Source organism: Phyllopteryx taeniolatus, chromosome 8 (genome assembly GCF_024500385.1).
Source record: "Phyllopteryx taeniolatus isolate TA_2022b chromosome 8, UOR_Ptae_1.2, whole genome shotgun sequence".
In the NCBI taxonomy this organism is placed as follows: domain Eukaryota; kingdom Metazoa; phylum Chordata; class Actinopteri; order Syngnathiformes; family Syngnathidae; genus Phyllopteryx; species Phyllopteryx taeniolatus.
This window is the reverse complement of record NC_084509.1, coordinates 13111920-13139030: the sequence shown is the minus strand read 5'-3', so window position 1 is coordinate 13139030 and position 27111 is coordinate 13111920. Positions and strand designations below refer to the sequence as shown.

General features: G+C 39.6%; 1 protein-coding gene and 1 long non-coding RNA gene across 12 annotated transcripts in view; both read right to left on the bottom strand.

The window, feature by feature from the left end:
• Positions 1 to 13800, bottom strand: part of LOC133482644 (uncharacterized) — a 37917-nt gene extending 24117 nt beyond the window's left edge. For all 3 annotated transcript variants that reach the window (XR_009789860.1, XR_009789861.1, XR_009789862.1), the window contains exons 1-3: positions 9178 to 13800; positions 8400 to 8498; positions 6366 to 6468 (exon numbers count right to left, since the gene is read on the bottom strand). This is a non-coding gene — a long non-coding RNA (uncharacterized LOC133482644). The remainder of the gene's footprint in view (positions 1 to 6365; positions 6469 to 8399; positions 8499 to 9177) is intronic.
• A 5145-nt stretch (positions 13801 to 18945) lies between these two features.
• arhgap35a (Rho GTPase activating protein 35a) overlaps positions 18946 to 27111 on the bottom strand; it is a 117951-nt gene continuing 109785 nt past the window's right edge. For 8 of the 9 annotated variants that reach the window (XM_061782994.1, XM_061782993.1, XM_061782987.1 and 5 more), the window contains one exon: positions 18946 to 23360. In XM_061782994.1, the coding sequence (XP_061638978.1) occupies positions 22892 to 23360 (469 nt within the window). In that variant the 3' untranslated portion in view covers positions 18946 to 22891. The remainder of the gene's footprint in view (positions 23361 to 27111) is intronic. The other variant, XR_009789858.1, reaches the window with a different exon arrangement.

Sequence of the window (27111 nt, the reverse complement as noted above, 5' to 3'; positions counted from 1 at the left end):
GTCGGTTTCATCATGTCTGTCTAGCTGGATGCAAAATAACTACATTAATCAAAAGATTACTCACGACATACCAAACATATCGCTGAACGACGCGAGTAGTATTATTCAAGCAAATTCATCCACGTCAATACATGAATTCAATGTGGACCAAAAGTCTCATAGTAGCTAATGTAAGTTCATGCTCATTCTTTGTTCAAAACTACAAGACTACACAATCGCTGACATTTTACTCACAACTACAAGCAAAGCAAACTACATCAGCACAACATTCTAGTTTTTCCCCTTCTTTCATGGTGACTTGAGATGATTCTGGGGTTAATTGACCACTTCATTAAGGACAGCGAGGAGGTGAACACAACCTCGTATGTTATTTTCCGTATGTAAAAATAGGGTTTCTTGCTTTGTTAGTCGAAGAGGCAGAGAAAATAAATCTATCACTCCAAAGGGAACCCATGTTTTGTTTTATCAAGCTCACCCCGAGGACATAGCCATTGAGTGGACAGGTGTATTGTGCCGCACACACATCTGCTTGCGAAATCACTCGTTTCTTCGTTCAATTAGAGGCATGAAAAGTCAATGATTCACGACTTGTTGACTATTAACTATGAGCCTAAGGCCCGGTGCACACAAAGATTTTTCCACTCTTAAAAGATTTTTTATCTGCTACAGACCCCACACATAAAGATAAAAAAATCGGGCATTCAACAGTTTTCTCAAAAAATGACTTGCTTTGGAAAATACTTCTTGGTGTCTGAGGAATCCACTTTTCTACATAAAACGACATTGGGTGAGACATTATTGTTATCCTTTACGGTTTCTTCCATGTTCATCAGTCTTGGCTGCTTCTTTTATTGGCTGCATTATTTTCCACGTCACCACTGTCAGTGTCATGACTCGAGAGAAATCGGTGTTCTCCACACACACATGAAGAGTTTTGGTCGTAAATATTGAACACGTGCATTATTTAAGATTGTCGGCCCGGACCTGTTTTGAACTCTAAAATCAAGACGAATCCACGCTCAACACACATCAGACCTAAGGACAATCTTATAGGATGATCTTCTAAGACATAAGATTGTCTGGGGTTTGACATGCTTGGTTGGGAACAACAAAATCACCACAAAAACAGGCCGATTGTCTTTATGTGTGTACCGGGCTTCAGGAATAAATTAACTCTGCTGGAATGTCAGCACTCAGCCAGAAAAGCAGATTTATTTATTTATTTATTTTTACATCTTTGGCATCCTCGCACGGATGTCCATAGCTACAACTGATAATTGCCTTTCGTCTTCTACTCAGTGGACCACTCTCCTGATTAACTGACAAGTTTCAGTTAAATATATCCAACATTAAGATCGTAATGGCCAAAATTCCAAACTGTTCTGTAAACAGACCCCTAAAAATTAATGTGAACCTTTTAACTGTGTTACTTGCACTAAAAAACGACTTAAAAAGTGCAAATTGAACATGTCATGTCATGAACAGGTCATGTACTTTAATCATCAATTCTTTTTTCGGGAATGTATTTGTTAGGGAGGATTTTAGAGGTGTTTGCAGTGCGCATTCCCTGTTTTCCGAAAATTCAACCAAGATGGTGGCCACTTGTCATGTTGCTTATTTTAACTTTCTTAATTGTCATTAGACTTTACACCGATTTTATGGGCCTGATCGGTATCGGCCAATAATTAGCATTTTATGCTGATCGGCTGATCCGCTTTAATGTCATAATTCGCCGATCCGATCAATGACGCTCCGCAAAAGACATTTATTCTGTGTCGCCATTGTGCACAGTATATTTGAATCCAAAGTCTAGTTTATTTTTAGCCTTGTCGCATGTCTTTTGACGTAGTACTGTAAATATCTAATTTTAATGAATTATTTAAAAATAATAATAATAAAAAGAACGTCAGCGGTGTGAGACAGACACGTCTGAGACAGACAACATCTAATGCCCGGATCAGACTAGAAGACAAATTTGCTCTTTCAGGATTGCACTGTCAGACTACTGCAATAAAATCTTGTCTTCCGATACCACCGCATCCCGTTTTTTACGATCATTGGGCTTTATCTTATCAACTCAAATGCGACCGGATACACTCGTTACAGTGGCGACGACAACAAGAGTGGAGCGCGCCGACTGTATTATAAGGACAAAATGGGGGAAAACGTGTGTTTGGTGGTCACCGCTGCTCAGCACAGGAGAGGACGTTCGTTTAAGGCTTGCTTGAGGTATGTTCACGAACTTTTAATACGATACGGCTCGCAAGCAGGCAACAAAACGTTATGTAGCCTCGCAAGCTACTGCTAGCACTGATGGTTTTGGTGTGGGTGAAGTAATTTAATTACAATAAGTTAGCACCCATTATTTCTGTCATGTTTTAATGTTGGTTTGACCTGACTGATTAGAACACACGATCTGACTTGAGCAGTGATTTCCAACCTTTATGGAGCCAAGGAACATATTTTACAATTGAAAACCTCACGCCACACCAACAAAGAAAAATGTCCCAAAAAGTGGATACATCAACTACTGTATGTACTTCCTGCCATCTAAGACCATTCATTTGTTCTGTTTGTCACTATGCCTCACTGGCATAAATAGATGAACAAAGATACATTATTTATTGTAAATATAATTTTTGGAGCAATTAAGTACACAAGTATATACTGTAAATGAAAAGGTCATTTAACTAGACACATTACTCCATCTTGTGATCGGATCGGTGATCGTTTTTTTAAACTCGTTGATTGGTGATCGGCCCCAAAAATCCTGATCGTGTAAAGCCTAATTGTCATACGTTAAAACTCCATACCGATTACAATCAGATAGCGCAAGAAGCTGACGTAGCAGTTAACATCCTCACTGCAGTGATCCTTGTCAAACATTACAAACAGATGCACTCAAATGGAAGACAACATTCAGAGAACACCTAAAAAAGATCCTGGATTTGATCTGATTTGTTTACACAAAGTTGGTCCTGAGAGGCCAAGCAAGAAAATGAGAATGCAACAAAAAAAGCATGTAAAACACAATAAAACAAGTGATGGAGCTAAACATGACTTAAAAGAAGCAACACTTCTGCTGAGTCATCTACATAACTACAGGCCATCATCTCTACCTACCATGATAGTGACATGACACTGGACAAGAAAAAGTGTCACAAAAATCAAAACATACATAAAGTTGATCCTTTGATGGTAGCTGAAAAGTGGGGTGTGCTGATGTCGGTATTTTGAATTCCAAAATTTGTATGATATTTGAGCCAAATCTGCCAAAAAAATGCTGGCCAAACTCCACATTTTACAAGCTTTAAGGCGTTCAACTTTGACACTTCCGCTGTACTGTATAGGCTCTTCCTGGGGTGAACTCCAGCAGTTACTCAGCATGCCGGCAACGCAGCCAACATGTTAATAAAGTATGAGGTTTAATCATCTATTGTTCCCAATACTTGTTCATAAACAGACAGCAAAAACCGAGGGAGGAAACACATCCACTCCGGTGGTAAAAGACACACACACACACACACACACACACACACACTCAGAAGAGAGGCGGGTGAGCTTGCGTTGTAAATAAATAAATGATGACCAAGTATGTTACACAGGATGGACTGTTGGTTGGGGGCTCTTCCCAGGAGGAATCTACAACCCCAATTCCAATGAAGTTGGGACGTTGTGTTAAACAGAATACAATGATTTGCAAATCATGTTCAACCTATATTTAATTGAATACACTACAAAGATAAGATATTTAATGTTCAAACTGATCATCTTTATTGTTTTTAGCAAATAATCATTAACTTAGAATTTTATGGCTGCAACACATTGCAAAAAAGCTGGGACAGGTGGCAAAAAAGACTGAGAAAGTGCTTTTTTGGAACGTGTTGCAGCCATAAAATTCTAAGTTAATGATTATTTGCTAAAAACAATAAAGTTTATCAGTTTGAACATTAAATATCTTGTCTGGTTGAACATGATTTGCAAATCATTGTATTCTGTTTTTATTTATGTTTAACACAACGTCCCAACTTCATTGGAATTGGGGTTGTAGTAATGAGTAATAACGCATTCTCATCTTGCGGCTCAGTTGCACACTACATGCCTACTACTACTACTACTACTACTACTATTACCCACTCAACTTTATTTATAGATCACTTTAAAAACAACCGCAGATGTAACAAAGTGCTGTACATACTTAAGTTTGAACATAAAACAAAACTACTATTTGATTACTCCATTTCCTCAAATAGTGCCCGTCCCTGTAATAGACAGCATGTACTGTCTACTTTACTACTTTAGAGAAATAAATGCCTCTCTTTTCCCCAGAGAAAAAAAGGGTGGTAACTTGTATTTATGTCAGGTTGTAGTCACTATTGTTCACACACAGACGTTAAACTGCTCAGCCCATTTGAACTATGTTGCCAACCAAAACAGCAGCCCGCTGATTCAAAAAGCTGTCCGCTGCATTTTTTCTTAATTTTGTCAGAGGATTTTTTGTATCATGATTACAAAAAAAATGAAGAAAAGCAGATGGACAAATAAAAATGTGATGCACTATTTGTAGCAACAACTTCCTGATTCCATCCAATCTCTGTATCAGTGATAGGCAACTAGCAACCCCCAGGCCACATGCGGCCCACGCCCACACTCGGAGTGGCCCTTATAATATTTTTGAAAATTACAAAAATCTTTCCACTGTAATACCTGATCATTTTAAAGTTGTAATAACACCGTTCACCTGGGGCTGGGTGATTTGGCAAAAAAAAGATTAAAAGCATTTTTTCATATTGCCAGATCTCGATTAATTATCACGATTTTTAAAAAAAATAATTTAAACTGCCAATTTAAAAGCATCTGTAAGGAAAACTAAAGAAACGAGATTAGTTCAACATTTTACTAACAGAGGCGGCACGGTGGACGACTGGTTAGCACATCTGCCTCACAGTTCTGAGGACTGGGGTTCAAATCCCAGCCCTGCCTGTGTGGAGCTTGCATCTTCTCCCCGTGCCGACGTGGGTTTTCTCCGGTTACTCCGGTTTCCTCCCAAATCCCCAAAACGTGTGGTAGTTTGACTGAAGACTCTAAATTGCCCGTAGGTGTGAATGTGAGTGTGAATGGTTGTTTGCTTATATGTGCCCTGTGATTGGCTGGCGACCAGTTCAGGTTGTAGCCCGCCTCTCGCCCGCAGTTAGCTGGGATAGGCTCCAGCATGCCCTAGTAAGGATAAGCAGTACAGAAAATGGATGGATTTTATTAACATATGAAGACTGTAAAAAAAAATTTAAAAAGTGAAAAAGCTGAACATAGAAAAATATTTATAAAAATGTACTCAACATTGAAACAAATGTAAAAAAAAATATAAAATAACACAACGAACCAGTTTACAGTTTTTAGTGTTTTTGCAGGTATGCACAGCCCATGCTAAAAATTTGATAAATGTTCCTGCAATCTGATTACGTCTTTTTTCAGCAAATGTACCGGATTCCAGTAAAAACTTTTGTTTTGTTTTTTTTAAATCCTGAATACATAATGCCAGTACATGTATTCCGTGACACCTGTTGAGGCCTGTTCCACAAACCCCCTGCAATGTGCTCACGTACCCCTGGTTGGGAAACACTGCTCTCCAATATACTGTATGTGGTGCCTCAAAACCTGATAAACGGCCGCAGTTTTTCCGTTGCAGCGCTTTGGTAGATTTGCGGTGCTCAATCGATCGGTGTGCGGCGAAGAGTCTTTTGTGCTTGGTGGCAGTAGTAATGGAGGACACCCAAGCCTTTTGTGCTCTTCTTCTTTTCTGTTTTCTATCTTCATTAGGATTTTCCACTGTGTTGCCCCCTCTTAGGCACCATACCATTTAATTGTGTACACCAGTTGATTTAAAAATAATTATAATAATAATTTTGACTTCATTGCGCTGTACCGAATTAAAGTTACACCGGATCCTGTGAGCCGATGTAACTGGTGTCCAAGAAAACTGTTTACAGCCAGACATGCTCAAGTCACATCTGACTGAATTGAAGAAAGAGCTGAGGAACACGCCATGCCACCCGCTATAACCACCTCATCACGTGGCGTGAAGAGGATGAGAGAGGGACGCAGGTAATGTGCTTGCACCCATTTTGTCTCCAAATGAAAAGAGCTGGCTGCTCAGGGTCGAGGCGTGCGAATGACGGGTAGCGGCGCCCGCTGCGCCGGGAAGGGAAATTCTCAGGGCGATCGATGGGGAGGATTAGGGCGGGCTTTGGTGGGGGGCTCTGGATCTGAGCGGCGCTCTCTATGGGGGCCCCCACGGGAGGTTCAGAGAGGAAAGCGGGAGGGAAGAGAGGAGGAGGGCCAAGGGGGAAAGTGTAGAGAGGGCTAACCTGGAACTGTCAGGAGGCTGAGGAGGAGGTTGGCCTAGCTGGGAAGAGGAGAGCTGTCAGGGTTCCATCGGGGCCTCCTGCTAAAAACACACCACCGGGGGAGCTGTAGAACAAAAACATGGACATATTATGCTATTATTTGGCTTCTTACTTGTACATCTTTTAATTGTGCTCAGGCCAGAATCACTAAAGCGGTGTCCACACATATCAATAATCAGGTCTAATGAGTGCATTTTTAATCTCTTCCGATAACTGTTCCGAGAACTGAGGACTCTGCATCTTTTTGCACAATTGTTGTTTGTTGTTGTTTTTTGTTAATGTCTTTATGTCTCCAAAGTGTTCTGTAAATTGACTGTCTGTTGTACTAGAGCGGCTCCAACTACCGGAGACAAATTCCTTGTGTGTTTTGGACATACTTGGCAAATAAAGATGATTCTGATTCTGATTCTGATTCTGATTCTGATAAAAGTCAGGAAAGCTCTAAATGATTACTCTTACTGATTATCCTGTAGTGTAGAGTGTCTTAAGAGTAATTTTTCTTTTCTGATCTTTTTAGGAAACAGTCTGGGTCAACGATTGTAATACGGGTTGTGCGCAATCAAGTTCCACATTTGGCAAAACAAGTCGAAGCACTTCCTTCTGGTTCAGGTCACTGGCGGAGCCCAATGGCAGGATACCGGGAAAAGCAAGTACAAGGTCTTTGTTTTACACAAGATATTTTCAAGACCTAACAAAGATAACTATATCCGATGTCCATCGTATTTGCAGGGCGACATCTAAAACTCCTGCCATGAAAATGGACAAAGGTTTTAATCTGTATGCCTGTAGATAGCAAACTACAAGTAGCTCATCTTTGCTGACAGAATTAGATGGAAAACGTGTTACTCCCATCTAACATTATATTTGTGCAAGTTAACGATAACGTCTCATCTCTCATCACAGCAAGTTCTTAACTGCATCATTCCCTAAGCCTGTAGCTATCATAGTTGTTCGGTCACCTGGCTTGTCCAAATTCTTATGTGTGTGTTCCACACAAAGTCTGTTCAAACCACTGAGTCTATGATTATGACGTGATAAGGAACGATATCCCATTAGGAAGTGACCTGAAGCTTGTGCTGTTGCTGTACACAAATAGTGGAGCAACTGCCTGTGTTGACTGTTTGTATAAAGTGTCTCACAAGTCATTCACAACAATAAAAATGACTTCTACTACTACAGTAGGGACCGACCTCTGCCGCGAGTAATTGATTCCCCCCTTAAAACTGTTTATGATAGTTTCAACCGTAAATATACCACAAGCTTTTACCCCAAAACACTATCATTTTAAAACTTGTCTTACAACATTACACACAAAAATACATTGCTTACAGATAATTTGATTTTGAAAAAATGCATTGGTACATGCACATGTGGCAAAGCAAAGACTCTCCATAACAACCCAGGCTACACTTAGCTCCTCCATTACATACAAAGCTTGTCTCTGAGTCAAGATGTGTCACTTCAACCGACTAGCTTGGACTAATTACTGTAGTACTACTACTACTGTAGTATTTAGACAGGACTTTGTGTGTTTGTGGCGTTTCAGAAAGAGCACAACAAATTTTGATGATCTAGGTGAATTTGTGAAAACTGACCCACGAATATGTGGGGAATAACTTTACTCTTTCTTCTGTTTTTATACTTTCGTGCAGTCTGGATGCCCTATGGCACAGTGCTGCCTTTCACAAGTCAGTTTTGGTACTCCAACATCTATCTGGTTTTGGGGAAAAGACTCACGTTTGTCTGTGGAGATACCGTTGTGTGCGTGGTCATCTCGAGTCACCACACACTAGGGGATGAACGACTTAAGATTTTTGTAATTGACTATGATAAGATGAATTTGAGTTGATCAATTGATGATATCATTGATATTTTTATCAGCACAGTACAGCCGTCCCTAACCTTTTTTTGCGACAAGGACAGGTTTCACAAAAAGACATATTTCAAAAGACCGGCATAGAAACAAAAGAAAAACAAATATAAAAAACTACTCACCATTGTGCTGAATGTAGTTGTTGTAATTAATGGGAGCTTTGCATAGTTTCCCTTCAACGACCCAGTCGGTCGCATCTTGTATGATGTTTTGTAGCCAGACTTAAAAAAACACAACATTTCTCAGTTTCTATTTCTCATGTGCTGATATTTTATTTGGGGATAGACTTGCATATTTTGAAAGTGACTATTCCATGGGTCTCATTTATGGTAAAATATTTCCACATGCTATTAGCATAATATAACTGTATGCCATAATGCAACAAGTGTTAGGACACAGTGTGGTACCCCACAGTTGTTTCCCCACACATTATTGGACATAACATTTTGGTGACTGCTACCCTCATTCCTCGCCGCCAGTCCCGTGGTCTCGCTAGTATGAATATTTTAAGACTAGCGGCGATTGGAATAGCCCAAGCTAGCAAGGCTAAGTGCTATTGTCATCCATAATCATCTTATTTTTATACTCTGGGACCTGCGCAATTGTATAATGACTGTGTCGCCTTTTTGGCCAGACATTACGCTGCCTCACTGAGCGATTTATAGTCTGACGGGCAAGTCTAAAGTCTACATCTATAAGTATAAATTAGCCAATTGGAGAACGAGATGCCAAAAACACGGGATTAACGATTAGTGGACTTCAAGCTTTAAACTTCGACGCAGAATGATAAAGTTGACTTGTCTATCAGTCGATCAATCGGTTCAAACCCTACCACACATTATTTATCCTTGACATTAGCGGGGACGCTCACGTTTCACATTTTATCATTTAAGATGATACCTTGACGCGGAGACTCCTTCCATCGGCAAGTCTACCACCAATCCACGCGATTGGTCAGCCTGCACGCCGAATCACCGCGCTCCCTCAGGCGCACACGGTCGGATCCATGATTCATATTGCGATGATGGGGGTGCGGGGGGTGGGGGGGCAGAGAGTGAGAGAAGAAACAGTCAAGACCACTGGGAAATTATATGGAGGCGCAGCATGGTGGATGTGGAATTAAACGGCATAATTAATCAAGCACAAAAACAAGCACGTTGCTCGTACATTTATTATTTGCATTTTTTTTCTACTTGAGGGGAGGTAATCAGCACGTGTATATGTTGGCGCTCCTGATCCGCGTCACATTGACCTCCAGTCCAGGCGCCTGTCTCAAAGCAGTGACCCTACAAGCGCAACGGGGGAGCAGTTCGGCTCCTTTTTTGCCGAATCCTGTCTCCCTGTCCTTTAAATTAGGATGTCTTCAAAATTGGGTTCACAACTCCGAGCTCTCCATGGAGTTGTTGCGCATTATGCAGTGTGTGCACTTGAGCCAACGAGGGGAAATAATAACCACTTCAAAATAAAGAGATACTGCGGTTATCACAGCACCAAAAAAAGTAGTAGCACAACTCAACAAGACAGGACACTTGCAGGTTATAGCCACGCACTTTTATCAAAGTATCGATCGACAAGCTCTTGACTGACAAACGATGCTGATTGTCATGCAACCTTGTGGCACATTTTACTGGCTGACCTAATTTAAATGTTAATATCATTCTGCCTTTGCTTCTGTACAGAAGACAAAAGGTCATTTCCTTCTTTTTTTTGTGTCAGCTCATCGAAGTTGCGCCCTTAACTTTCTCACCTAAAAGAGGTTCCGACATTAACGGTGGGCCGGGGCCACTACACACCATGTCGGGCCACCACCCACGTATAGACACAAATTTCTAAGTCACCGAAAATTTGCATTGCACTGCATTTTCAGTGTCGTTCTGAAATTATTTCAACACTGAAACATCTCGTCCACGACATGATGTTGTGATGACGCAAGGAGAAACCGCGACGAGCACCACCTCACCGGATAAACGGGCACGAATTCGGGTTAGACTCGAGACGATAGCTGAAGCTAACAAAGCTAATAACGGTAGCCTCATACAGCAGCTCATACTTTGCAGCATGTAGAATGTTATTCAGCCCTCCCTGAGCGTGATTTAAGCTGTTTATTGAAACCCCAGTTGGAGTTTACTATAAATCCAAGTGCACAACAAACATAATTACACTCAATTTATATTTAAATACAAGACACACATCCGTTTAGAAATCGCTACCTTAATGCTAACAGTCAATGGAAAATGCTATTGACGGGCTAGCTAATATTAATATTTGGACACAGGAGGAATTTACCTCAAATGATTTTATTGACGTTATTTTGTGACTTTCTTCTTCGATTCTTTTTTTTTTTTTTAGCTTGCAGTAAATGAGTAGCTCTATGCATGCATGGTACTGCACTGCCCCTAAGAGACCAAGGCACACACAGCAGGAACAGTAAACGCAGTCATTGACTTTATATTAAAACAAAAAAAGAAAGAAAGAATTTTAAAAACATACTTTTTTTTCCCCCTGACTGTGAAATCAGACAACACTTTTCCTGTTTTAGGATTTTAGGATTTCCACAATTATTTCTATTTTCTGTATACCAGAATAATGAGATGATTTTTTAAGACAACTACAGTATAATAGACAATACGGCTAAAAGCATTGGCGCGTTTTTACCCATGAATTTATTTATTTTTCGTTATTGTTATTTTTCCCCCAATTTCTATTATTTTAATATATTATTATTTTAAGTGTTAATTTATTTGTTGATTGTTATTTTAAGTTATATTTAAAGATGAGTTTTGGTAGTTGAATAAACACAAATCTTTGAAATAAATGAATAATCATGTTTATAATCATGTTTTCAATATCAATCAAAATGATTGTGCTTATTATATTTTCCATAATCGCCCAGCCCTAATATAGCGCACCCTCCCCTCTTCACACTGGGCAGGCACGCAAGAGCTGTGAAGCAAACCCAAACAAACATGTCAGATCATATACCCAATAGCACTAACCATAAATAAATGTAAAAAGTCCAGGGTGTAGCCCGCCTCTCGCCAAAAGTCAGCTGGCATAGGCTTTATATGAGAGGAGGCCTTTCATTTTTCTGGGTTTAGATTCTGTCGACGGTGAATAGTTACATTAGCGTTGGAGTGTGTAACTGGCTCATACGAGCAGTTTCTATCCCGGTGTCCTTTATGTCCTTGGTTTCTATCAATAATGCAGTGCAGTCGGAGGAGGAACTAGAGGGGGTCTTTGTTATATGAGGGCGTTCCATTCCTACTTTGACAAAGTAACTAGAATTTGTAAATCGGAACACATGGTAGTGTATCACTAACCTACGGTAACACAATAGTAAAGTCGTAATTGCAGTAAATGTTTGTATGAAAAGCACTTCGAAGCCATGAATATAAAACAATCAAATGAAAACGTTAAGTGTGGCAAAAACTGAGCATGCCTTCTTGTGCCCCTTTACAAGGTATTCTTACAGAAGTTCCACCTACACACATTTAGCGTAATAATTAGTTTTTGGTGTTTCGGTTTAGTAAATGCCCTATTCATTTCCCCCGCTGGCCCGGTTGGTTTGCACACCGCAAATGATGGCACCGAGATGACACGTCCTTCAAAACACAGTAAAAAATGTTGTAGAGTAACATACAAGCCTACGTCATGTTGAAGCGCTGTTCTTTTGTTGTAATGCAGAATTGGAGTTTAGGGGGCACCAAAAGTTACATACTATAGCTACAATAGCAATACACAATATGCACGTGATGTGCTTGTATTATTTTTGACAGCATTGTTTGAAGATATTTGTATGCGTTCAAATGCTATTAAAGTGTTTTGAGGTTATAGTTTGTGCCAGATTTATGGTTTAAAATTATTAATGGATTATAATCCTTTCTAGGGGAGCTTCATTTATTTGCAGGAAATTTGCCATTTGCAGTTGGGCTCATTCCCTATCCCCTGTGAATAGTAGTGGTCCACTGTATTGTAATATCATTTTCAAAACATCACAATAGAAGAAAGAAAAGCGCTATCGCATAACACTGATCCATTTGTTACTCGTGTATCAATAAATATCAGACAAGAAGTCACTGATTAATCCCCATTATTGTTGTGCACATGCATAAATAAACGTCGTAGAAGAAGAGCTATTATGAGCACTGGGCATAAACCCATCAAGCGAAGAAGCTCAATAACAGCAGCTTGTTCCTGGAGCGTTGTCATCCATCCAGGTATCAATATGGAAATAGCACCACTACGGCCCAGACATGAATCAATGGTGCTCCCGGGGGGAAGGCCGAGGGGGAGGGGCGGTGGGGGGGCACCTGAAATCATCAATGAGACGGATCGGCCAGCGGTCAGCCTCGGACAGGCCGTATTGATAAGAGCGTTTCCACCTGTAGAGGCCAGCCCAAATCACAATTCAATAGGCAGCGCAGCTGCGCGCTCCAAGCCCCACAAAGACACGCTTGAGCGCGGCTACGTGCCTCGACTCGTCATGGTGGCTCATGTGTGTCGCCTTCCTTCATTCTCAATGCTTCTTTAAGGCCTTCGACTAGAGGGGGGGGGACTTCAAATTAACTGTGGTGGGATGTAACAAAATACAAATACTTCGTACTGTACTTAGGTCGATTGTTCCGGTATCTGTACTTTACTGAATATAGTATTTATTTTTCTGACGGCTTTTCATCATCATCGTTTAGACTGTGCCCCCCTTTCCCGTGCAGTGGACTATGGACCCTTACTGTGGTTGTGTAGACTTGACTAAGGAAGAGGGCAGAAATTAGCATTTGGAAATTCTCTACCTAATCTGAAAACACACACACGCATACATAGGTTAGATGTATTCTTTTGTTATAATTAGCTAATGTAGTTCACAGCAATAGTACAAAATATTGGATAAATCACAGCGGGGCTCTTTGTGGTAGCGGCTCCCAAATTGTGAAGCCAACCCCCCACATTAGACTTGCCAGTACTCTGGCCGTTTTTCAATTTATTTCTTAAAACACACTTCTTCTCCTTGCCGTTCCCTCACTGTGCATAAAGAGCGGAAAGCTTTTTATGTTTTCTTTCTTTCTTACATTGGTTTCGAGAGTTTTATTGGTTTTACATAATGTTGTCATGTTTTTATCTTCTGTAAGCTTACTTAGTTTTATATCCCGTGTGTTTTACATGAATTGGATAGCACTTTGGTCAACCCTGTTGTTTTTCAATGTGCACTATAAATTCATTTGGATTAGCTTGGATAGGAACATGATGTCTTGATAGCATAAAAACTTGAGCCAACGTTCGGTCGGTTGCTAGCCTTTGGTGCCAAGTTATCAAAACTGGTACAATGTTGTATGCAATTGACAACAACATGTATGTTTACTTTTTACTTAAATACATTTCAGAGTCTTTACATTTTTTTATTTTACTTAAGGAGTGACATTAGTACAGCTACTTTTACCAGTAGATTTTGTCATTACTTAAGTACTGAGAGTGGGTACTGTCTTGACCACTGCAAATGAATTAGAAAAAAAACTTGTCTTTGACTTGGCCCACCTTCTGAAGTTAGTCGAGGCCTCCTCGTCGTCTTCCCATTTCGTTGCCTCGCCTACCGTCCGACTCACTTCCGCATCGTTGAGCCGTTCAATGAGTTTTTGTTTGGGGCCATCGCCGAGAAGACGAAACTGCAATCGCAGTACACTATTAGTCGTGTGGGACGAGGGAGACCCCTGGTGGAGAAAACATACATTACTCGTACTGGACACATTATTAGGTACACCCAGCACTGTTTAAATGAACTATATCGCTGAAAAAGGCAGTATTTAAAAATATTGAAGGTCAATTCTACTCAAACTTTGAGATAGGTATTCATTTTAAAATGTATTATTTATGTATGACTACTTTAAATATATTTTCAGGGTGATTGAAAAGTACTTCCTTATTTTAAAATACTTCTAAAAAAATGTTGTGTGTATGTTCCATGATGTATGGGAATTAAATCTATGTTCTTGTTTTCTTTTCAGATCGATTATTTTGTTTAAAATTCCAAAACAAAAAACATTCCGCCATCCTTGTGAAATCAGTTAATGCGGGCTTGAGAAACTGGTGGGTAATGCTGGCGTCCATTTTAAAGAAAACTCCATGCAATACACTTTCTTCTCATGTTCATTTCTTGTAAGAATTATAGTTCAGAAATAAATTACAAGTACTTAAAAATAAGGAGTTACTTTTCAATCAGCCTGTACATATACATATACATATATATATATATATATATATATATATATATATATATATATATATAAAGTGATTGTAAATTCTTTTTTCGGAAGAGAGTAAAAATGCTCAAATTAGACCCGATTATTGATATGTGTAAAAATGTTATCACTACAATATGTATTTGTCCTAATTGTGTTGGTTTTGTTTTGAGGTGTATTTTTTACAAAATTGTGATCTATTTTTAAAATATACTTGATGAATATATGTGGTAATAATTTACATTTTTATATAATTATAAACAAATTAGAAGTAGTTGGTCTCATTTGAATTATTAATTGTATTCTTTTATTCCTTGTATTCATTGACATTTTTTTATTGTTGTTTTACTTCTTTTGTACAGTGACCTTGACTTTTTAGAAGGGTACCTACAAATAAAATGCCCTAATATTTTTACCCTTATATAACAAATCATACATCCATGTTCTATAGTGAGGAAATGTAAAATTAAAAACCATAAAGGACTGTGTTGCATTGTTGTGTTGTTTACCGTCTTGATTCGAATGTCATGCATCATATTGAGAGCTGTTTCAAATATTTTGTCTCTCTAATGTACTGCATTTAAAAGGTAAAATAACCAAAATATTAGAAACCATTGTGTGTATGATGTAGCGGAGTTCTACGCCACTGCAAAGTACAAACACAAACATATTGTTAAATTAATTCATCAAAAGTAAGCATTATATAATTTGTCATTATTTACGTTTAAGTTTTAATCTTAGCTTATACTTTTAATTTTCACTTTCAATTTTAATGTTATTTTTAATGGCGATTGTGAATCTAATTCAATTTCAATGCTTTTGTAGTAATAATAATAATAATACGTTCTTCTTATTATTTCCACTTTTCATTTCTTTATCTTTCAACTGCCTTTGCAAAGGCAGATTTTATTTTAGTAGTTGTACCTGTTTCTTGAGCTACTTCATTCTAGTTAAAGGGCTGTTATTTGATACTGCACATTCCGTTCTGGCCATCATAACACCTTAAAGGTCAAAGTTAAAGGGTCATGTGTCCTGTGTGCACACTGGCCTGCCCTTTTCACGTGCCAGGATGGAGAGAGAGAGAGATGCAGCACAAAGGTCACGCGCATGGATTTTCTTTGCTCCGACTCAGTGAAAAGGGCAGGCGAGGGCACCGCCAAATGGCAGCCAGGCCTTCACGTCGCCCACACACGGGGGACCGCAACTCCTCACGTCACCCGAAACTTTCAGTCAGGGGGGAGACCCTCTTGGCATGTGTGAACAAAGAACAGGAGATAAAATAAACAGAAACAGAATACGAGAACAACTACTGACCTGTCCTTACCTTTCCTGCAGCAGGACACAGTGTGAGGCAATGAAATCAGTTCGGTCTTCCAAGACCCTCATTCAGTTGGACACAATGTATTCGGAAATTTTAACTGCTCAGTATGTGTATAGGACAGTTTTTAAGAATTTGGCACGCTTTTTTTCTCTTCACAAGAAGGAAATTAAGTGACTGAAACATTTTTGAATCTTCAAAATAAATAACATTCAAGGCATCCAACTTTTTTACTTTAGGAACCCATCTTTTATTCGCTGAAAAAAAAGCCTAATAGCTGTGTGTGTGAAAGGCCAAAGAAATTAAAGTATTACTTTACCCCCATCTTGTGGCATATTGGTGTTGTTGCTATGTTTAAAGAATTGTTTTTTGTTGTTGTTGTTTTTTGGGTTAGCGTTTGTGTTGTCCTTTATTGTAGCTGGTGCAAGTGAACACCCAAAGTGTAAGTTTGTCTTTGCTTCTTTCCCGATGCAGCTACTGATACCTCGTGTAGTCTACTTTGCCGTTACAATTTGCCTGTATTCCCAAACATTTGTGTGTAAATGCCAAAAAGTGTATTTAATGACTGAGTTTGTGTAACGTGCTTGTGCACATATTTGTTTACCCATGTATAATGTCAAGTCAACATGTGCTAGCATATTATTTTGGCTAGTGTACTAACTAATACGATTGATGAGCCTCATGTGAAGGTGGTTTGTTTATCCATCCATCCATTTTCCATACCGCTTCTCCTCACTAGGGTCGCGGGCGTGCTGGAGCCTATCCCAGCTGACTCTGGGCGAGAGGCGGGGTACACCCTGATCTGGTCGCCAGCCAATCGCAGGGCACATATAAACTCACAATGACACCTACGGGCAATTTAGAGTTCTCAATTAACCTACCATGCATGTTTTTGGGACGTGGGAGGAAACCGGAGTGCCCGGAAAAAGCCACACAGGTACAGGGAGAACATGCAAACTCCACACAAGCGAGGATGGATTTGAACCCGCAACCTCAGAACTGCGGGCAGATGTGCTAACCAGTCGACCACCGTGCCGCCCAGGTTTATGTTGAAAAGTTTAACGACTGAATGCCGTTGTTTACAGTGAGTACGGAAAGTATTCAGACCCCCTTAAATGTTTCACTCTTTGTTATATTGCAGCCATTTGCTAAAATAATTTAAGTTCTTTTTTTCCCCTCATTAATGTACACACAGCACCCCACAGTGACAGAAAAAAAACAGAATTGTTGAATTTTTTAAGGATTTATTGAAAAAGAAAAACTGAAATATACCACAGCCATAAGTATTCAGACACTTTGCTGTGACACTCATATGTCCATTTCTTCTGATCATACTTGAGATGGTTCTACACCTTCATTGGAGTCCAGCTGTGTTTGATTATACTGATTGGACTTGATTAGGACGGCGCGGTGAGCGACTGGTTAGAGCGTCTGCCTCACAGTTCTGAGGACCGGGGTTCAATCCCCGGCCCTGCCTGTGTGGAGTTTGCATGTTCTCCCCGTGCCTGTCTGGGTTCTCTCCGGGCACTCCGGTTTCCTCCCACATCCCAAAAACATGCACGGTAGGTTAATTGACAACTAAATTGCCCGTAGGTGTCATCGTGAGTTTATATGTTACGTGTGCTTCGCGGTTCCGCTGGGACCGCAACCAGGGCCACGACCCGCAGCACCTCAATGAGAAAATACAAAAGACCAGTGCAACAAATACGACAAGGGCTGATATGATGACAAAAATGTTGCTTAAACGTAAGAGTAGCAATAGACGATGTCCGCTCCAGAGGTGCGTAGAGGAGCCAAACATTGTACTCAAGTAAGAGTACTGTGACTTGACAATAACGTGACTCAAGTAAAAAGTAGTCCTCCAAAAAATTACTTGAGTAAGAGTAAAAAGTACACAGTGAAATAATTACTCAAGTGCTGCGTAAATAGCACACACAGAACAAAAACCAAAAAAACCATCTGCAATTTACTGCACGGTGTTTTCTTAAGTTATAAGTGAGCTGAAATATCCATGTTTGGGCAGACAGTGTCAAACAAATACTACAATACATGCAAGCTGTTGTTTTTGTTCGTCTAAATGTAAACAAGAGGAGCGCGCCGTTGCCTTCATGGTAACGACGACCTTCCCAAAATGGTGGCCATTTAGGCATGACTACCAGCCAGGCTGGTTTATCTAGTGTTAATACCTATGCCCGGGAACCCCAATAGAAGACTTTGTGTGAGGTCATGTGACTTTTTTGTGTTGTTTGATTGGTGAACTAGACTTAAACGTCACTACCGCTTAAATTAGATTGTCTCAAACAGCGCCCAATGCGGAAGTCGAAGTCGTAGTCTCGCGCACGAAATAGTTGATAAATAAGCCATCCATCATCTTCACTACGGTCGCGGGCGTGCTGGAGCCTATCCCTAACCCCTGTCCTCAGAACTGTGAGGCAGATGTGCTAACCACTCGTTCAACGTGCCGGGTGATAAATAAGCAATAATTGATAAATAAAAGTAGCGAGCGACATTTAGATCGTTGTAACGGAGTAAAAGTACAGTTACCGCTAGCTGCCAGCGTTCAAGGAGTACGAAACAACGAAACAGCCTATGACGACAGCGACGGCTACCCACCCCACCTCAGGAAAAACTCATCGGATCTATGTGATTCACGTAAATGGCCTATTTTGAGTTCAAAAATTGCTGAAAGGCCGTTGATTTGCATGTATGAGAAGCAGTAACCAAATTGGACACAGTCACAATCAGACAAAAAAAGAGTAATTAACTAAATGACATTTCTGACTGATTTTGTTTTTGTCTAGCAGTATAATCAATTTATTTTATATAGATATACTCTATTAGGCCGGTGAGGGAAATTAAGAATTTATTGAGGACTGTAAATGTCACGTGAAAAAGTTTGTCATACTATTGCTTAAATCCTGTAAATGTACATTTTCTTCTTGTGATATTACATAAATGTTGCAATTTTACGATAAATACTAGTAGTCTGTTTTTCAGAATAACCAGTGTAGTTTAAAGCTTTAAAAAAAAAAAAAAAGAAAGTGGACCTTGTTTTGTTTTTAAAGTTGTCGTCTTTACTTGAGCATGTCTCCATGCAAACATAAGTGACACAAAGGCATCTTTGTACAAGATTTCATTTATTAACTATGATACAGATCACATAAGGCCTTGCTGTATACACCATTCCCACTGAGACAAATGACCAGACTCAGCAAATTGACATGTTTTTTCAGTTTACAGTACTTCATTACTTTGTTTTTGTTTTTTTTACCCATTATGACCCCACCCCCCAAAACTGTTCATAATATTTTGTTTCATTATCTTTTAAATAGTACGAGTGGTGAAGCCCTGCTCTTCCTCTTTGGGGAAGAATTCATGCACTATAGTGGGCATCAAAAGAAATGTTTAAAAAGCATTTTTATTTCCTATTAAAATAAAACCATAAAAAGAAACTTTCTATCACCACTGACTAAAGGGCAAAATGTTAAACCCGGGCCCTCCCCAAGCATACCATAAAGAACCCCATTCGACATACTTTTTCTTGTTTGTTTGTTTTTCCCTTGTTTTTTTTTTTATTTTTTGTTTTTTTTAACTTAACAGACATCTGACACCATTGTTTGGGGAAAAAAATGTCACATTTGTTTCTGTTTTAATATTCAATTGTTCTGCACGGTCACCTTTTTTGTCCAGTCTTTGGCTGCCTCACAGTCATTTCAACACACGGATTGGACTCACTAGTTCACACACACGCACACGCAACCAGTGGTCAACAACTCCCTCACCCTCCAAAGGTATCATCCCCTTGTTCCTAATAATATGGATGAGCGAACAGGCTTAGCCAGCGGGGGCAAGTGAACACGAGGGGAGCTGCATTCTTTGCCGTCACCTTTGTTTGGATCACGAAGCTGTCTGGACGTCTGCCACGCAAAGCTCGTTTAACATACACCTAATTCCAGCACACACACACTTAGGAACACACAAGAAAAGGGGGTAAATAGGTAGTGTTGTGATAAAAAGGTATAGTTCAGTGATTGTTTAAAAGGCTTTCGGGCCAGCGAAGGGTTGTTCATGTGACCTTAGTGAGCTTCTGTGTAACAATACACAAAAACGCACTTCAAAAGCGGTTTGGATTATGGATCCTCCAGGCCCCCGTCTCGCTGGTTTCTACGGTAACAGCAGGCCAGGGAAAGGGAATTTGGGATACTCCGTTCCAGTTGTGTAGACGGATGAATGGACTGTCTGTTCCTGTCTCTAGTCCCAAAAAACAACGAGATCCGCTCTCGGATGCAGAGGGTGGCAAGGAGCTGAAGTAGCAGAGCAGTGCCGTTGGGGGCAGTGTGGCGTAGCGGTCGAATTTTAGCAGAAACAACAAGCTGATTGAATGACAAGAAAGGATATTAGGAGCCAAAAAAAGAGGACAATTAACATAAAATGCATATTTCAAAAAATAAAATAAAATAAAAAATTCACATAAAATGCATATGTTTTCCAGGTAATATTACCACTTAATATTGTAATTTTATGAGGAAAAAAAGAAGTACCTTGACAAGAAAACAGTTGTAATAATAATAATATAATTAACGGCTTTATTGTAAAATTCTATTTTCTTTTAAATATTATGGAGAAATTCTACTTTTATGGGCATTAAGTCAAAATATTACAGGGTGGGGGGGTAATAATATGAGATTAACTTTTTTTTTTTTTTTTAAACCAGGTAAAGTTGCAATATTACAGGGGGGAAAGGTCATCATTCCACATGAATAAAATAGTTTACGGGAATAAAGTCAATATCTGAAAAATGGTCGGTAAAAACTAGCTCTATGTTTTTCTTGGAATATTACATGATAAATGTTGATTAGATAACTTACAGCTTTATGCTTGTAAAACGAATTTTTACAAGCATAAAGCTGTAATAATACGAGAAAATAGTTTAAATTTTAGTTTTGAAAAAAAAGTTGTGATGTTCCAAGAATAGTGGTAATATTACAAGAAAGCCCTCCATAATGTTTTTTCTTAATTTTTTTGCTATTATTGAAAATAATTGTAATTTTACATGAAGTGGTTATATGACAAGAAAAGCTGTACTATTATGATGAGTCTTGTTTTGTCTCATAATTATGGGGGGGAAAAAAACATTTTTCAAATAAAAAACAGTACTATTTTTATAAAATTAGGAAATTTCCCCCTCATATTAAAAGTTGTAAGTCCGCAAGAATAAAGTGGTAATATTACAAGAAAAACTCTCTTTAGACTTTTTGTTCTCATGATTCCATAAAAGCTAAAATACTTAATTTTACAAGCATAGTCATGATACTATGAGTGAAAAGTTGTAATTCTATCAAAGTTGTGATATTGTAAGAAGGCTGTTATTTTTAAGAATAAAAGGGTGATATTACAAGAACAAGAAATAAAATCACTTTAAAAAAATAATTACAACCTATTTTACTCTTAATAATGACAAAGTTATAATTGTACAAGAATAAAGGCCTAAATTACAAGAGAAATACATATTACCATTGTATTCTTACAAAATTATGACTTTATTCTTGTCAGGTTATATAGAAGGGTTTAACTGTCATTTTTCTTTCTACAGAATTGAGACTTTGTAATATTACGACTTGTTCCAGTAATCTTACTTCAGTCCCGTGAGGTTCCAAATTCGAGTAAGTTCTCTCATTTTACCCCCAGTGTGACCCTAATACGATTATCATTTAATATGACCGGAAATGCGTCTGTGTTTTTTTATTTTAAAGCTCCAATAGGGTTGTAGAGAACCATCTGTCACTGCAATGTCCTCATGCTTTTATGGGCGTTGAGGAAAATGTTATTAAAGATTTGTTGGGGGTTGGTTGGGGCTGGGTGTTTTGTGCATACCCAACTTGTCAATAAAGTTTAAAGACGATGCGCGATGCCATGCCATGATTACCTCACTTCTTAGAACAGTGATTCCTAACCAATATTTCATGAAAGATGTAGTGCGCTAAAAAATATTTACTGCTTATTTTGTTCATCTACTGTATCTATGCTAGTGACTACAGTGACATGTTCTTCCACTATATGGGAATTAACGTGTATCCACGATTTGTGACATTTTTCCGAAAGTAAAGTATGTGCAATGGCTCAAAAAATGTCGCCTTAGAAAAAGAGAAGGCTGACATTTAAAAAAAAACAAAAAAAAACAGTGAAAGCTATTGGCGCAACGCCCATGTAGTGGCTGCTATACTCCGATTGCTCCTCTAGATGTCAGTGGTGTGCTCCCATAAGGGAGAGTGAAGGGTGACGTCAAAGCTCCAATCTAAAAAAAAAAAATAAAAATGTGCCTTGAAAGTGCTCAGAAAAGTGCTTTTTAAACAAGGTCCTTACTATGAAAACGGCAGCAATGACACACACACAGCAGGTAAACTCACTGCCAAACACAGGTAAAAAGAACACACGCACGCGCGCACACACACTCACTCGCACACTGACTGATTGGCAACAGAAAAGGGTGGAAACTTGAGGTGTGGGCCGACCTTTTAAAATACTATCAGTAGCGTCGTAATGACGGTCACATCCAGATAGAGCGAGCGTACAGTAGACTGAATGCCAAGGGAAAGCACCCATGATCCTTTGCCCTGATCTGCAGATCCGGTTGGTTGAGTTCTTCTGTTTTTTTCCTCTTTCTGTCTTAGGTGCTTAACAAAAAGCCTCGAGTGAAACCGTCTTTGTTTGTGTGCATGTGTGCAGAGACAAGGATTTTAATCAGCAAATGTGTGTGTGTGTGTAGGGGGGGGGGGGGGGGGGGGGGGTCCCTCCAGCAAGATTAAAAAAAAAAAAAAAAAAAAGTTGTTTTGAGGCTGCTAATGTGTCAGTGTGTTCTGAGCTGACGTTCCTCCTGCGCGACAGCATGGAGTCTGGGCTTCTCTATTCAAGCACTCTTCTTCCAAAGTATCTCCCTGTGCATACTGCAGATCCCTCAATGTCCTCATCCCATTTCCTGTCCTTGTTTTCTCCTTCCGTTCCTTTGTGTGTATCTCTTTCCGAAGCACTCTCAATCTCTTTTTTTCCCCCTTGATCCCTTGGTGGTTCACAGCGTGTGTTGTTCCGTAGGTGGGTGATGCGGGTGGAGGGAGGGCGGTACCAGGGCGGGGAAGGGTAACTGCGGGGTCGGTGGCGGGGAGCGGGGTGGCAATTGGTGGTGGTGGTGGATGGGGGGGCCGTAGTGCGGGATGACGGGAGGGGTTGCCGGGAGGACATAAGGGGTCGGGGGGGATGGCGCTGGCGAGGAGGAGTAGCCGCCGGACATGCACGAGTATGCCGAGGTGCCCACGCCGTAGGAGAGCGTGGAGGTCGGCGAGCCTGGGAGGCCGTTGGCCAGTGGTTGATTGTAGAAGAAGTACGCGCACTGGTGGATGAAGCTCTCGATGATTGTCTGGTAGGTGCGCGTGGCGGTCAGCGCGTCCATGGTGGTGAAGTCAGGGCGCATCAGTGTTGGCCAGAAGCAGATGGACAGGTTCTCGCTGGTCATCAGGTTCATCTTGCTATTCTGACTCACCCTGCGGAGCACAGTAATCCATTAATTCGGCAATTACCATCCACCAGAAGTGGGTAGTAACGCGCTAAAATTACTCCATACCAATTACTCAAGTAACATTTTATATAAATTGTACTTGCCAGAGTAGTTTTAATGAAGCATACATTTTACTTTGACTTGAGTATTTATGTTAAGAAGAAACGGTACTTTTACTATGGTACAATAATCTACACGCCGCTCGCTACTTTCATTTATCAATAATTCCATGCGCAATCTATTTTTAGACTTTTGTTTTTTTTAGACTTCCGCGTTGGGCGGATTACCACCATGATTACCACAGTGATGTTTGACTCAAGTTCACCAATCAAACAACACACGGAAGTCACATGTCCGCACACAAAGTCCTCTATTGGGCTTCACGGGTGGTCCGTGGGTTAAGGTTAGAGGGCGACAGCGTGGTGCCTAGCCATGCCAACCGTCGGAAATCACGGAAGAAGAAATCGAGGGTGCAATTAATGAGATTCGTAGGCTGTAGGTGTGGGACGGAGAGAAGTCAAATGAAGAAAACATACTGTAATGTTCCATCTCAAAAGTACTTACTGTGTACCACTAATTTGATTTCTCCCACAAACTGAAGGCTATAAATTGCGTCCCCTTGTTCCTCCGTGTTTTCCAACGGTCGTTTTTCTATTTTTAATATCTGTCTCCAAACGTTATATCCAATTACCAAAAGAGACACAGACCGCAGGCCAATCAAAGTGAGTCTTGACAGCCACGCGCGACTCTTGTTGACATAACAGACTACGAACAACAACAGCTTTAACATGCAGCGTAATTTTGTCACAGCCCACTTCTAACTTGAGAAAACTCCTTGCGGTAAGTTGCAGATGTTTTTCTGTTGTTTTGGCTGCCCAAATGGCAATATTAATTTTTGGGTTTGTTTTTTGTATGTAAAACATACACCACCTTTTGGGGTATGTTCTGTTTTGTTCTCTCTCGCTCTTCCGCTCTCTCTCTCTCTCTCTCTCTCCCTCTCTCTCTCACACACACACACACACAGACACACACACACACACACAAAGTCGGGTCATCAAACAGCTTCTTCATCTGGTCATTTTAGTGGATAAAGCAAATGTTTCTGAAAGGCCCTACGCGTGTGGTGTTGTATTTGTTTCACTTGAAAATTTAAATGGTGGCAGGTATGTGTGGACTGCCTTAAACATGAGTTTGAATGTGATCTGTTACTTCTGAACATAGCCACATGCCAGTTATAAGAGGGAATTCATCCTTGTGCAACCAGATTTATTTTTATTTTATTGAAACTTTATTTACCAGGTAAAAGACCAGTTAAAACATAACATCTTTTTTGGAATGGTGACCTGGCAAAGAAGGAAACAAGTTAAACGTCAAGTCAACTTGATTTTCACCACGCCTCTCAAAAGATACAAAAATAAATCAGTTGAGTTGTACAAATTCTATGTCACATTAATGGTAGAAAAGTTTTTAAATGATTTATCTTGGTCCAAATTCTTTTACAACACAAACCCTGGCATTTGAAGAGGGGTGTGTATACCTTTTATATCCACTGCAGCCTTGTTCCTGTTTTTGTAATCTGCCTGGTGAGCATAGAGTATTGTGCTGTTTAACAAGTAGAAACTATATAGTGTGAGACCATTTCTTGGAGCTGAATTTACCTTAATTTGTTATTTTATAAAGATTGTATGGTTTTAGATTAAGTGATATTGTTCAGCAATATCTGAATTTGTACATTCATACTTTATTGAGTTATTTTAACTTTATTTTACGTTCATGCTCTGATTTAAAAAAATAAATCAGAAGTTACTCACGAGTTACTCAATAATTTAGTAGTTTTTACTTTCTTACTTTTACTCAAGTAATTATTTGGAGGACTACTTTTTACTTTTACTTGAGTCAAACTGTCCCCTCCAAAAGTATTCGAACAGAAAGGTAAATTCTTTTGTTTTTGTTGTATCCTGAAGACATTTGGGTTTCAGATCCAAAGATGAATATGAAGACAAAAGTTCAGAATTACAGCTTTTGTTTCATTGTATTTACATCTAGATGTGTTAAACAACTGAGGACAGAGCACCTTTTGTTTGAAGTCACTCTCTTTTCAAGTTAGAGAAGTATTGGAACTTGTGACTGATGGGTGTTTCTAGTTGTTCAGGTGTTGCCTTTTAGATTTATTGCTTAAACATTAGATTGTCCTTCTTTTTGGCTTTGGGTTTCACCTGGAGAAAAATGCATTTGCTGTTAAGCAAAAATGAAGACCGGAGAGCTGTCTATGGGAGAAAAGCAAACCAGAGAAGAGGGAAGAAAATCGATCAGAGCTATTGCACAACCACTGGCCATAGCCAATACAACAATTTGGAATGTCCTGAAAAAGAGCATGAGTGAAGAAATACACAAAGACAACAGTCAGTGACATCACTGCCAACTTCCACATGGCAGGGGTGAAGGTATCACAGTCCACTGTTCAAAGAAGACTTCGAGAGAACAAATATACACACCATACCACAAGATGCAAACTACTCATCAACAAAGAGAATTGGAAGGCCAGATTGGATTTTGAAAACAAATACAGAGATGAGCCACAAACGTTTTGGAACAAAGTTTTATGGACTGATGAGACCAAGATTAACCTCCACCAAAGTGAAGGAAAGGCCAAATTATCTGCTTATGATCCAAAACGCACAAGGTCAATTGTGAAGTACGGTGGGGGTAACGTCATGGCTTGGGCTTGCGTGGCTGCTTCTGGAATGGGCTCACTAGTCTTTATTGATGATATAACTCATGATGGTAACAGCAGAATGAATTCTGAAGTCTATGAAACCATTTTCTCTGGCAATTTACAGAAAAAATGCATCCAAACTAATCAGGAGAACCTTCACCATGCAACAAGACAATGACCCAAAACACACTGCCAACACAACAAAGGACTTCATCAGGGGGGAAAAGTGGAAGGTCTTAGACTGGCCAAGTCAATCACTGGACCTTAACCCAATACAGCATGCATTTTACCTCATGAAGAGGAGACTGAAGGGAGAAACCCCCAGAAACAAACAAGAACTGAAAAAGGCTGCAGTAAAGGCCTGGAAAAGCATTTCAAATGGAAGAATGCAACAGTCTTGTGAAGTCAATGGGTTGCAGGCTTGATGCACTTATTGCAAGTAAGGGTTATGCCACTAAATGTTATTCATTTTAAGCTAATTTAATAATGTGTGTTCCAATACCTTTGCTCACTTGAAAAGTGGGTGGCTTCAAACAAAAGGGGATCTCTCCTGAGTTGTTTAACACATATAGATGTAAATACCATGAAATAAAAGCTGGAATTCTGAACTTTTGTCTCATATTCATGTTTTGGTCTGAAACCCTAATGTTTTCGGTACACAACAAAAACAAACGCATTGTACTTGTCTTTCCAATACTTTTGGAGGGGACTCTATTTATTCTAAAGTAACAGTACTCTTACTTGAGTACAATATTTGACTACCCACCTCTGCCATCCACTGTGCTAATGTGCCATGAGAGACTAGCAGGTATGCTGCCGGAAATGATCCAATTTCACTTTATTTGTCGGAAAAATAGCTTGGTTTGGAATGAGCTGTTAGTTTTTTTGGTTTCATGGTGGGATGGACATTTTATGTAACGCACTTCATTTTGCCACATTTGCTTCAAGGCAAATACATGTATTTATTTATTTTTTAAATTCATGCACCAATTTAAAATGTATAAATCCTTACAGTGCTGTT